Raw genomic sequence first — 13,350 nt, 5'->3', positions numbered from 1 at the left:
TTTTTTTTTTTCCTTTTTTTAAACCAGCTTTTGCTATTACCATTTAAAAATGGAAAACCTGGCTGTGCAGCTTTGGGAAGTGCTGGCTTTTTGCCCAAAGGATTGGCTACTGCTTCCCAGTAATGATTTTCTCCTTTATGATCTGCTGGTAATCTTTATAATGCCGATGGTGGAAAAGAACCCAATTTGATTACAAGTACTGATACTGATTGGCTGTTTTGGAGTAGGAGAGTAAGATACCACATTTATACCCTCTGTTAGCACACAGACTTGACCTGCTGCTTGAATTCATGTGGTGCCATTAACACAGATCATTCTGTTTTCTTACTCACATTGAAGTGAGTTTTGCTGTCTTTATGATGCAAAGATGGTATAGCCAGTGTTGCAAAGTAAGAAGTCCAAAGTAACTTTTATTAAGAAACCAAGAAGGCACAACTGTGTTCACTTGCAGTGGGTGACCTGAGTTAGCAGGGAATTTAATTCTGCCTTTGGCTACTGTGAACAGAATCCAACTTTGCAGAGACGTTTCACAACTAAGAGTAAAAAGTTTCTCCACTGCTAGATTCAGCAACATTTAGTCACCTCCTCCATAGCAAGATTAAACAGACACAGCATCCACGTAAGACAACCAAAATTTTAAGCAGACAGAAGTCAACCAGGGCCTTCCGCTCCTGCTTAGTGCTCATTAAAGTACTCGGTTAACGCATCCATGAGCTCCTGCTTCTTCCCCCCACCCTTCAGCCCGTAAAGCCTGCATGCATCCTTCAGAACAGGTACAGTGAGCTTGCCTAGAGTGCCCTTCTGCACATGACTCCACAGCTCATCTTTTGAGACTTCTACCTTGGGCCTCTTCTCAGTTCGACTATCAGAAGCTAGAAAGATAAATTTTACATCACCAAGATTTTAAAAAGTTTCTTAATAGAAGGACATAAATGTTTCTTATACATACCACAGTTAATGGCCGTTAGCACATGGTACTTTAACAGCTACCTATACACTCACAGACCTAGTTTCCACATTTTGTTTTAACAAGCAGGTGTCACTCACTACGCAAGTCATGCAGTATTTCATTGATAGGAGTGATCTCAAACTCAAGTATGAAACTTTGTGTTCTGATGGAGAGATCACCCCCAAATGAAACTTTTAAGGGATTCTCATCGAGATAGCAGAATGCAATGATTCCACAGGGAGCTCAGCTAACTGATACTCCCACTTTATGCAGTTTCATAGACTCCCAAACTACACAAGTACTTCAGCATTACTTTGACATTTAGCCCTAAAGATGCCCGTCTTGGACTTGCTAAACAGCCTATGCATAGAAGTCTGCTTCCTCACCGACACAAACTGAAAGCATGAATGATTCTACTACTCTGTTGTAAAAACCAAAGTTATGAAAAAAATTTTTAAAAAAATATTTTGCAATCATTTACCCACATTGCTTCGTATACTTCACTATGCAGTTTCTCATTCCAGCAGTTCTCCAACTGGATACCACAATATCCTTTACTCCCTAAGAATCACCACTGGATATAAATCCACTTTGTTGTGGAGATGAGTAAAGAGAGTTGTTGCACAAGTGGCTTCTTTAAACTACGAGAAACTGAAAACACAGGAGCTTCTAAACAGAATACAGACACCATGTTGTGTGTCTGCACCATCATTACTAACCTTGTTTTCGCTTTAGAGAGTTCCCATCAGGATTGTAGCCAGGTGGATAAACCAGCTGTTTAAACTCCTCCACCAGGTTGCCAAGCCTGCGGTTCATCTCTTCAGCCTTTGGCACTGGCAAAAGAGAAAGATTTGCCCTCTCAAAACAGAGCGGTCACAGGAAAGTCTAAACAAGGCCATCACCAGATACAATTGTGCTTCTGTAATAACTAGCATGCAAGCGTCTTGCAAGCATGCAAAATGCAAAGACCTATGTTATGATATTCACAAACGAGAAATTTACAGCTCTTGGTAATATCAAGAGTTTGTATTATACATATGTAATGGTCTCGCACATATCCGTGAACAGGAAATACATATGCAGAACAAAACTGACACGGTGGAAGTGATGTAGAAGATCTCATACCTGGTTGCACCGTTACCCAGGTCTAATCTCAGACATTTAAAATACAACAGGTTACTATCTAAGGTTGCAAGTAGTTTGAGGCAGAACAGCTTGTTTCTGTCATGTATTTGTATGGTATCTAGCACAGGGACCTCGATTATTTGTTAGGTATCACTTCAGAAGAGACAAAGAGTTACTCTAACACTATTCCTGGAGTACAACATAATTTTAAAAAAGGAACTTCCTCTTCAGGAGTAGATTTCTATCCTTTGACAAGATATTCTTATACAGAAACTCTCACAGCCACAAGGTGGCATCATTGCCTCCTAGCAGAATAATTCTCTAAGTAATTCTGCCCATTTATCAGACTGAAATATTAAATAGGCTGTTGAAGACAGGAATTTCAGAGAAAACATTTGTCACCATAGAAAAAAGGTGATTCAATTTTAATTTTGGAGGGTAAAGTGAACAATTTTTCCTTTATCTTAAAAGTGACAGCATTAGAAAGTAAGGTTTCAATATTTCAGAATGGACACATCCAGAATTCTACTTGGAACTGCACACAACTGAAATATTTTTTGAAAGACGTTTGGGTTTGTAGTAGCACATCTCTGACTTAGAACAAAGTCAAGACCCTCTACCCCACCTCCCTTCGCACCCACCAATAATTCTCACTTGTAAGATCCTCAGCTTGTTCTGGTTCCATCATACCCAGCGCCAAAGCCTCCAGATTCCTGAAGTGCTGCTGCAAAACTGGGTTCTCAAAGCTGTCAGTCCTGTCAAGAATCCCCCAAAATGTCAATGCATGCTGCCAAGACAGACGACACATAAGATCTACCACCAACTTATTTCAAAGTAAAACTTCCCTCTTTCTCACACAACAATCCATCTCATCAGAAGAACTGCTTTTCCTCTTTGCAATTTACCTGCTGAATCACTATCCTGTCATGCATCAACTGCATTAGAAAGCTGTGTGAGACTTAGAAAGGTGTGCGAGACAAATGCAGACAGTGGCATTCTACTTGAATAACAGTTATGCTACTTTCCACATACCTAGGAAAAAATCTCCCATAAAAGCACTTAATAAAATTTATCCTAGCTATAATGAAAAAAGCCTAATAGTCTCTCTGAAGTGCTCTAATTTAAACGATCCGGGTCTGATCTGCAATAGATTGGCAGAACCACAATAAAATGTGATACCTCTGCAACAAATGACAACAGCCCAGAGAACAAGAGCAATTCTATAAAGAACTCCAGAACATGCTACATAAAGCGTGTGGTGCCTGGGTATTCAGAATGATTAAGAATAAAGTTTGGACAAAGCTACTGCAAAGGGAAGCAATTTGCATCAAAATACATCAAAATCTCATCTCATGGACACCACAGCTGAACAACATGTGCAACAGAGCAAGCAATAGTGTTGTGCTTTCTTCCCCATGCCACCCCCCGCACACTATGTATCTCCATGTACCTATATTTGAACCGGAGTTTTTGAATTATTTCCTTCATTTTGTCCACCTGCTCTCGAGTGGCTGGCACCTTTTCTGTAAAATCAACATTCCGTTTGTCATCTGCATATGGTAGGAAAATGATGTGGAAACCTACACAGAAGAGAGGGAGGAAGAGAACAGTTATACAGAACCGCAGCCTCCAAACAATAATTTATGGGAAAGACTAAGATGCTTATTATCTGGGTCTGATGACTCCAAACTAGCTAGCTATTTTGTTGTAAACAACAGCAATCCATAATACTTCCTAGCACCTACAGCATGACACTCAATCCCAATCTCAATGTATATAACCAACATCACAAATGGCTTTTTGAACGAGATTCGAACTAAATGCATAGCTAAGAGCTGGATACTTATGACTTGCTGTTTATGCAGATCAACTTGTCCACCTTCCCCATCTCTCACTGGATATGAGCTTGAAAAAGGCTTGTTTGAAAATTAAGTCAATGCCCATGTTATTTCTGAAATGCTTTACTTTGTACACAAGCAGTGTTATTTCCCTCCTTTACATCCTCCCAGAAGAGGATTTTCCAGTTAAAGAGGTGAGAAAATGCAAAAGAGCAAGAGTCTGCCTTTGCTCCCTAATCATTCCCCACTCAGCTGATAAGGTGTGAGGCTCAGTATGCAAGATTATTTATTTAATACTTTAAAATGCATCCAAGGATACAGTAAAATTCAGGAAAACACATTCTGTCTAGTCAGCAAACAGAAAAAAGGGCTTTTAATTTTTAGGTCAGTTACTTGAATATGCTAAAAAGAGGTAGGAGGCAGGGAAAATACTGTAGCTGTGTTACACCTGAGCAAGCACTGATGCAACTGGGGTTTTAAAAATAGATTCAACATCAGATCCTTACAATGACAAAACTGAAGAAAAGGGATGTTGGAAAGCACTCTCCTCAGTTTTAAGGGGAGCAGCACTAAGAATATTTTCACGCGACACAGGAGGCTATTATACTGACTGCATCCAATTGTGCAGGGAAAGGCAGCACCTTTTCCCATACCTGGAGGGGCTACCTGCACTTTCTGCTCATCCACCTCTTCCTCCTGGGGAACCAGGGCCACGAAGCGAGGGGGAGTGTTCCGGCGGGCGATGTATCTGCACAGTGCCATCACCTCCCTTTCCAAGCATTTCATCAATAAGGCATTAAACAGCGTTGTACTCCCTGCAAAGTAAAGACTGTATTCATCAGATTGACAGCTTCACTCCTTTGTTCACAAGGTAACCCTAGATATTACAGTTTCAATACATGTGACTTCTTTGAGATGCCTGCAATATTCCAGAGGTAAAAAGCAACTTTTGAAAGGGGTAGCCCTCAAAAATGACAATGTTAGTGTCTGTGCTGACCAGAGCAGTGAGAGTTCTGGTGAAAGAAATGAAATCACTAGCATCTGAGCAATGAAATAAGGTTGAAAATTGGAAACAGGTATCTACAAAGCCTCTTTCTGGTCTGGTGGGGCATCATAGTAGCAGCACATCATAGGACCTTTTGCAGAAGTAACACACTAAGAATTCAGATTGCAATATTCCTTTCTTGAGGCACACATTTGCTTTGTATTTTACCAGATATGGTGGTCAGGAAAAGACTGACATATAAGTAAGGTGTTTGATTCAGGAAACTGCTAAGCTGGAGAAGGTAGTGTAAAGGTTCTTCTTTAGTCAGACACTGCAAAGCATCTGGTCATAACTCAGCCCTCTTTACCCACCGGTAGATTGAGAAGCTGGAGTTTTTTCTTTACTATTGCAGCTTGGGATGGATTAATACTATATTTCTAGATAAGTAGACTTACATGTACACATAAAAAGGGGAGAAAAAGCAGTCCTAAGCATCCTCTGCTTCTCTCTTTACAAGCCCATAAAGTGCTGTTAATTCAACCGTACTTCCCGAGTATTGTGTTTCCACTCCTAGCTGATATGGACTTAAAAACAGCAATTATCTTCACTGGTTTGGGGTTTGGGTTTTGTTGTTTTGGTTTTTTTTTTAAATCACCTTTGCCTTCTTGTCAGGTACTAGGATCCTTCACTTTCATGAATGACAAAACCAAATATTTTGGGACTACATCTGCATAGTTTGATTAGCTGCTTGTCATGATGGATGAAACATGAAGCCCAATTGGCTCTTCAGCTATTGAAGAAAACAAGAATTAACTGCAGCTGAGAGCGGCAGTAACAGTTAATTCTATACTTTTTAACATTAGCAAGTTTTTAAGTTAGACAAAGATTTTACGCTCAATGATCCCCACTCAAACACACTATGAATCAGCTGGTTACCCTAATGCAAGGTGGTGAATCTTCTCTTGCCATCTTTACTTACCACTTACTAGGGACTCCTCAGGATAGATGAACTGGGAGGGCTTGATATGGTGGTGCTCTTTTAGCATTGAAAGTGGTTTGAAGCCAATCAGAAACAAGCCCGGAGAATCAAACCGTTTTAATTCTTCTGTTTCCTCTTTCTCCAGCACAATCTGGCGGTTTCCATATGTCTAAACCAGGGAAGAGCAAAAAATTGGGGGGGGGGCAGGCAGGAAGAGGATGCAATTGCTGTCTTCCACTACTGAAAAGAGAGTTACAGGCAAGACAGAGCAAACTCTCATCATTAGTGCACACTGAAACAGCAAGTCACGGCCTGTGACCATTATCCCAAGGGAAATGCCACCTGGACATTAGCAAAATGCACTTTCGTAAGACGATGGCTAAGCCCTGGCATAGAGAGGCTGTCACATCTCATCCTTGGAGTTCTTCAGAGCTGTCCCAAACAAACCCTGAGCGACCTGATCTGGTTTTGTGAGTCTTGCTCTGGGCTGGGTTGGACCAGACATTTTCAGAGGTCCTGTCTGATTCTAAAATTGCTTCAGCAGACGCAAGTCAGCTACCTACTCCTGGCAGAAACAGTGATGGAGAAACAACGCTTTTGAAGCATCACTCATATGTCACAAAAATGGAAACATATTGTAGTCCAGCTGCTGAAGTTAGACATCAGGGCTTAACACTCAGCTTTCTGTTCATCTCCCATACTTTATTTCAAGAAACTAATGTCCAGTATAAATAAACTTAATATTTAATCTTAAGACAACAACTTTAAGAGCCTTTGGCATGGAAGGACACACAAAGCGTGCTTGTGACAATATACCTAGCAACTGCATATCCTGCTTTGAAATAAGGCTGTGCCTGAACAGAATGTGACATTCAATCTACATCAGCCAAACGATCAAGCAGGAAGGCAAAGCAAAGAACAAAATAACAAAAAACAAAGGTAATATGCCTTTTTTTTGTTTGGAAAAGAGCTCCAACCCCCCCCCGTTATTCACACTTGTATGTTTAATAAAATGGGCAAAATCTGTTCCTAATGAATCAAAAGATAACACCAGCAGTGACAGGACGAGGCCACATAAGGTCAGGCTCTGACAACCTGGTTCTGCCTTACAGCAAGAAATGACCTGTGTTCCTGAGTGCACTTCCACCAGCGGCTATGCTTTCCCTTGACAGTCATGCCAGAGAAACAACCCACTCTCACCCTGCATAGCTTACGAAGTGACCGAGCTATCCCCAGGGGCATACAGATGTAAATATTTCTGCATCTGATCTTGAAAGTGAAATACAAAAAAAAGCAGCAAGAGAATCAGGATCTCCCCCCCACATCACAGAGACAGGAAAAAGCAGGCACATAATCAATACATTACCTGAGCCATTTTTGTGTCACTAGGCAGGAGCAAGCTGCCTGTTTTTCCATTAAACATCCTTGTTTTTGTTTTAACCGGTTCATTAGTTTCCCGATAAAGCTTCACCGGATACGGCTTATAAGCTTTTTGAATAAGGTTGTAAACACCAACAGAAAGCGACAGATCCTTGTTCAGATATAGATTTAACCTGTGTAAAAAAAGCAGATACAGACTTGAGACTTCCGAAAGATCACTTTTGCAAGAGAAAGTCATCATCTCATATAACTTATTTTCTCTGACCGTCTCCTGTTCTCCTCCCCCAAAATCACATGTATCTCTGGAAACATACTATTACTTCAGTCATAATCTCACTTGTATAAAAACATTCTTGCAATGCTGTCACTTCTGGTCGTAAAAATGATTTAAACACAAATAATTTACCATATTTCTTTCACCTTTTTTCACTCTGAAGGGCAGTTACGCTCAAGCAGAGCATAGGACAAGCTCACATTTGGGTACCCCACTTGTGCTTAATGCAATGTGACCTCTGAATTCACACAACTGTTCAGGTAGAAGGCAAAATTCCCCAAATTTTGGGGAATCCCATCAAGACAAACAATGCCACGATTTATGAAAAAAAAAAAAATCAGAAGTTAGAGAAAAATTCAGCAGTAAAGGTTTAAAATTGGAGGTAATCTTCAAGTTCTGAGAGTGCAACAGTGAATTACTGTGAATGTTACTTCCTCTCCTCTAAAAGGTATCACTGGTACGGGATTCTTCCTCCTCAATTATTAGAAAACTTGAGGACCATTCCCAGAACAGGAAAATAAAGCTGTGAGCAGGAGCAAGAATGCCAGTGACAACAGCTCAAGTTGGGATTTTTTTTTAATATATATTAAAAAAACCCACTAGGCTGTGAAGTTCATTCCCTTACTGTGCTTCCACATCATTCTGCTATGAACTCACTCATTAAAAAAACCCAACTGTTATGAAGTACATGGTTCCAAAAATACTATCTGCTTTGCCAAGATCCCCTTAATCTCTCTGTAAGTACCTCTAATCTCTCAGTAGGAGATCAGAAATATCAAGGCTGTGTGAATCCACACCAAGTGCCTAGAGAGACTGGCCACATATAACTATTAAATAATAAGCCAAAATACCTACCAGTCACATTGACATGAAATTTTTCTAAGTTAACACCAGTAAGAAAAGCCTCATTTCAATCAGATTTCACTATAAACTAACCATTTTACATGTTGCAGATTTTTTGGTAAGTATTTTACTTGGCAATGATGTCATTTTTTGAAAAATGACCATTTCTGGCCAAGCTCAATACAGGAGATGTCAGAGAGGAAAAAAGGAGGCCTAGCTTCACTCTCCACTCTTCTCATTCACCAAGGACAAATATCCTTGGAAGCTACCAAAGAAACACCAATCTTGGATTAAGGAATTAAGATTGAGGAATGTAAGCACTGATGCCTTTATAGAGCAATCATTCCAGAAGAGGGAGGTGAGATGCAGTCTAAAAATAACATCAGGTGCCTCCACTGAATGAAATATCATAACTAGGCACAAACCTGACTAAAGCCCGTTTGTTTGCCTCCTTTGCTCGTACTTTCTTCATGAGATGTTCCAGTTTCCCTGACTCCTCAGGTTGGATCCCAAGATCCTCATCCTCTGCTATGTTTATGATATCCCTGTAGAACAAAGAGATATCGAACCCTCCAGGCTTCTTCAAGTGCATCAAGTCCAGGATGATACCTAGAAACAAAGTAAGAGATAGGAGGACGATCACAGAAACTGCTTTTTCCTTACATCAGCGTGTTTCACAGCACTCTCAGATTTCTCTAAGCAAAGAATTTAAGCAAGAATAAGCTCCAAACTGTCATCTGCACCAGATGTGAAAGTTTCTAGGGAAAGAGGCAAAGGACATTCTTCAACTTCAGTCAAAACAACATACCACAGAAAATGTTTCCTCCCTAATTAAGAATCTGGACAACACTGTGCATGAAACAGCTCTGACGAGCTCCTATAGAACATAATCTTACCTCAGGCATAGAGGGAAGTAATGAGTTCAGAAATTCCCCTTTCCCAGTTATAAGGGCTAAAGGATTAAGGAAGCCTCACAGCTTCTAGATCCAGCACACCTGCTGAACTCCAAAAACACTGAGTTATCTCAGCTACATAGTTGAACTAATGAAGCATTTGCTCTCTAGTCTCTGAGCTCAGGTTGCTGTTCTTCAGCTAATTCAAAATGGAGCCATTAAAGTAATTTTCCTTTTGTGTTAACTTAGTGTTATTATTCCTTTGCTGGAAAATGGTGGAACAATGAAATAAAGTAGACTTTGTTTTCCACAGCCCTCTCAAGTCCTGATTTATGCTATCAGAGTAGAAAAAGAGATCCTAGAAAATAAGTGTTAGTTGTTGGATACCAGACTCCATAACAGATTTTCTAATTTAGGTTAGATACCAAATTTCTAATTTAGAAAGCTTCAGAAAGATTCCTCAGTTCTGATGATTTTACATTCTTTTTCCATCACAAACTTGCAATGCAGTTAACATCTGCTGCAAGGATACATCACTTTTATTCTGCCTGAAATTAAAGGGGAAAATAATGACCTGTGTCTCTCAGATCACCAGCTCTGGTCCTGGCCAGCTTGGCTTTAGCACTGTCATTGGCATGAGGGTCATCCTCGTTGGTGAAGAGCATGATCCTTTTGTGGCTCAGTCTGACTCGCACATCACTGAAGAGATTAGAGCAGGCCCAGAGTGCTTCACCCAGTGAATAGTCAGCATTGTGGCCAAAGGTCTCACGGAAAAGTACTTGTCCTTCATCTCCCCTGTATTGGTCCAGCTCTAGAACCCGCTTTGCACCTAAGGGGGATAACAGCATTCACAGGCATTAGAAATACTGAAAGAAGTACCGCAAACTCTTCTAAATATGCACCGAGGGTCCCTTGCAGCTGACGTCTGAGTAATGTCCCCTAGCAGCTCTGTGGCGGTGCCCTTCCAACACCTGGCTGAGAAAATTGTTCAGCGCAGCCTAACATTTGCAATATCGCAAGCCGGATACCACTTGAAAGCACCTACTAGGGCCAAGAGGACACAAAGTGCCCCGGCACCAATGCAGGGCTCTTCCTGTTGGGGGAGGGAAACAGGCAGGGATCGAAGTATTGCAAACCCTCTACACTGAAAGGACAAGCGCTCAGCAGGAAAGGCAGCAATTGCACCCACTGCAGAGGCACGGCAGACTGCTACACCACCAGAGAAAGGAGAGGAGCCTGAAATACATCCTGCATCTCCACGGCACATTGGGAAGGTGGAGAATTCCTCCTGCTTCCTTGCCCCTCATGTCAGAGAGAATCAACCTAGAGGTCAGATGCAGCCCACAGATCACCATGTGGAGCACAGCAACATTCAGGGCAGGCGTCGACGGCCTTTTTAAAGCTCTGCAGATTACTCCAGCCCAACTATGACTCCTTTTGCCACCTGTCTAACAGCAGATTCTCTGTTTTCTCCCACAACTCTTCAAAGGGAGACAAGCTTTCATTTTTCAGCTACTGCATCCTGCACAGCTTCTTCCTTTGTCCTTCACTCAAATTCTATAGCACTTTTGACATCTCATCTGAAAACGTCTTCCCCCCCCATTTACTATTTTATTTTAATCTCCTCAGCTGTCATTTAATTAGTAGCACAAGTATTCATAATTATGTACTACATAACAACTAACTATAGTATTTCTTCCTCCTCCAGAGCATGCTGCTCTCCAGGGGCAGCAAATATATAATTCTCTTCCTTTTTAACAACACCCACCTTTCACCTACACCGTCTTTATCAGCATGGAGAAGCTACTGCCTCTAACACAGGGAAAAGGGCAAGCAGGGAAGGAGGAGGAAAAAGGATGAGTGAGAAGCCTAAGGCGCTTGCTGCCAGAAAAGGGAGAAGAACCTAAGGCAGTCTTGTCAGGTCCCCGTCGTAATTAATTCTGAAACTAGGACAAGGCACAGTTCTTTCAGGAGAACCCCATGTGTTATTAAACCTGCACCTCCTAGTTAAGAAAATCAAATCAAATCTCCTCAGAGATAAAGGCTGCTATCAAAAGCTAGTAGACAAAATCCCCCCACAAGATTCTCTGCTGTTAGAGAATTTGTCACCACTAGCATGCATTCTTTGCACTCCTCCTACTCCCTTTTCCAATTCAGCAACTGGCACTCGTTATCAAGCAGATGCTAAGTAATTCTAAGAAATTCTAAGAAAATGGAAGAGCTAAATTCAAGAATTGCAAAACTCATTATGAAAATAAGAGATGGAACACCCCAAACAGGTTAACGTATTGGACGACCTGTTCTAGCTGACCCTGCTTGAGCAGGAGGGTTGGACAAGATGATCTCCAGAAATCCCATCCAGCCTCAGCCATTCTGTGATATTCTCCATCAGCTGGAATCCATGGTGCCTTAGCATGTACACGCACTTTTCTGAAGTGCGGCAGACACATGATGGGCTTTCAAGAGCTCCGTTGAGATCCTCTTAGGTTTAGCAGACAGCAAGTGAACCACCACGTCAAAATAGAAGAAAAGACATAGGAAAGGGATCTGAGCCCACTAGAACAGAAAAAGCTAAGCTCCCATTAAGTTTCTAAACTTTCAATACATTTCTAAATCTATCCCCGCCCCCCCCCTGCACCTCAGCAACAGGAACTTTTTTGTTTATCTCATAGTTCTCTGTTTTCACAGACCAGTTACTGACAATGCTACTACAGATTTCCTTACTCCATCTTTCTACATAACCTTCGTATCACTTTACTGCCTTTACCTGGATTGTCCAGCTCCTGAAGAACATAGATGTGCTTGAAATCTGCCGAGTTCTTGTTCTTTTCTGTACCATAGAACACGACACTTAACAGGTCCCTGTCACTACTAATGATTTTGCTGGTATACACACTCCGGATGCACTGAAAAAAAATGCACACAGGTCAAAATATGAAGAAAATCAGTTGCAGTAAGGGTGCAAAAGTTTTGTCTTTGGCAATTAGCAGTTTATACAAGTAGACTCTAGCAAACAGAAGAACCATAACAAATGCTTTAAGCTAAATTTCACCAGGAGAAAGAATTTGGGATCTTGGTTTTTGACAGATTTTTTTCAGTACACAGCCTTAGATATTTTTCATTAGCATTCCCTTTCTACGAGCAAGATCAATGAAATAAATGTTTCTTAAATACGCCACCCTGAACACGGATTGACTGCTCATTCTATAAACATTTCCCTCACCAAACTCTGGACACGGCCCATCAGGCAACAGATCTTTCCAAACCCACAGCCATTCAGCAATCCGAGTTGCTCGAGTTTCACAGTGACCTTACATCAACAGAGGAGGCAGAGCGACAACCCGGTAGCCGTACCCATGGCGGTGCCGAAGGCGATCCCTGGAGGGTTTGCGAAGCACCCCGGGAGCCCCTGAGCAGCCTTACCTGGATGGTCATGTCAAAGGGAGTCACTCCATCCCCGCCGGACTCAAACATGGCCTTGCCTCCATCGACTAAGAAAATGAGGCTGTCCCGACCTGAGAACCTGTAGTCCGCTACGGAATGGGGGGGGGCGGGGGAAACAGTTTTAGCAGCGGCCCCCTCCGCCCGCTGACCCCCGAGGGCAGCGGGTCCCCGGCTGCCCTCCGTGAGGGGGTGGTGGGCCCTTACCGACGGCCTCGGCCCCCTCCTCCTGCTGCTCGTCGTCCTCCTCCGGCGCCTCGCTCCGGTAGTAGGATACCCACTCCGACATGGCTCCCAGCGCGGCGCGAGGCCCAACGGCCACGGAACCGCCGGCGGAGGGGGAGGGGCGGCCTGTGCCCGCACCGGCCGCACGAGCCGGCCCCGCCCGCTCCTACCTGCGCTCGACGCTCAACCAACCGCCCCGGCCACGCGCGGCGCGCCGCTGCCTGCCAATCATCAGGGGACCCGCCTCCCATAGTAACTCTGTCCAATGGCGAGAGAGGAAGGGCGCCGCGCCCTGCCCCTCCCGCGGGAAGCCACGCCTCCCCCCGCGCGGATTGGTTGCGGAGGGGAAAAGAAGGCGGGAGCTCTGCCCGCCCTGCGCGTGGCTCCGGCTCGCAAGCCGGAAGAGGCGCCAAGCCTC

General features: G+C 42.8%; 1 protein-coding gene across 2 annotated transcripts; it reads right to left on the bottom strand.

Annotated features, from left to right (window-relative positions):
- Positions 1 to 382: 382 nt before the first annotated feature.
- On the bottom strand, positions 383 to 13,035 carry XRCC6 (X-ray repair cross complementing 6). Of its 2 annotated transcripts, none has more exons than XM_050915007.1 (12): positions 12,915 to 13,035; positions 12,690 to 12,799; positions 12,034 to 12,172; positions 9,841 to 10,095; positions 8,799 to 8,982; positions 7,243 to 7,429; positions 5,877 to 6,045; positions 4,566 to 4,727; positions 3,525 to 3,654; positions 2,729 to 2,829; positions 1,669 to 1,782; positions 383 to 872 (listed from the first exon to the last, which is right to left on the bottom strand). In XM_050915007.1, the coding sequence occupies exons 1-12, from the start codon at positions 12,994 to 12,996 to the stop codon at positions 676 to 678; spliced, it is 1,830 nt and encodes a 609-aa protein (XP_050770964.1). In that variant the 5' UTR covers positions 12,997 to 13,035; the 3' UTR covers positions 383 to 675. The 2 variants fall into 2 exon arrangements, with proteins under 2 accessions (XP_050770964.1, XP_050770965.1); XM_050915008.1 differs by having other exon boundaries at positions 12,034 to 12,049.
- Between the last annotated feature and the right edge of the window lie 315 nt (positions 13,036 to 13,350).

This window comes from Gymnogyps californianus, chromosome 1 (assembly GCF_018139145.2).
Source record: "Gymnogyps californianus isolate 813 chromosome 1, ASM1813914v2, whole genome shotgun sequence".
Classification (NCBI taxonomy): Eukaryota; Metazoa; Chordata; class Aves; order Accipitriformes; family Cathartidae; genus Gymnogyps; species Gymnogyps californianus.
This window is presented reverse-complemented; position numbering and strand designations above follow the sequence as displayed.

Bases quoted from the DNA above. Each gene is read 5' to 3' on its own strand.
- XRCC6 (XM_050915007.1), bottom strand. From the start codon at position 12,996: ATGTCGGAGTGGGTATCCTACTACCGGAGCGAGGCGCCGGAGGAGGAC. The intron at 3,655-4,565 runs GTATGGGAAAAG...TCTTCTGTGTAG, and splicing joins AGTGCAGGTAGCCCCTCCAG to GTTTCCACATCATTTTCCTA. The intron at 1,783-2,728 runs GTGAGAATTATT...CTCTTTTGCCAG, and splicing joins ACAAGCTGAGGATCTTACAA to TGCCAAAGGCTGAAGAGATG.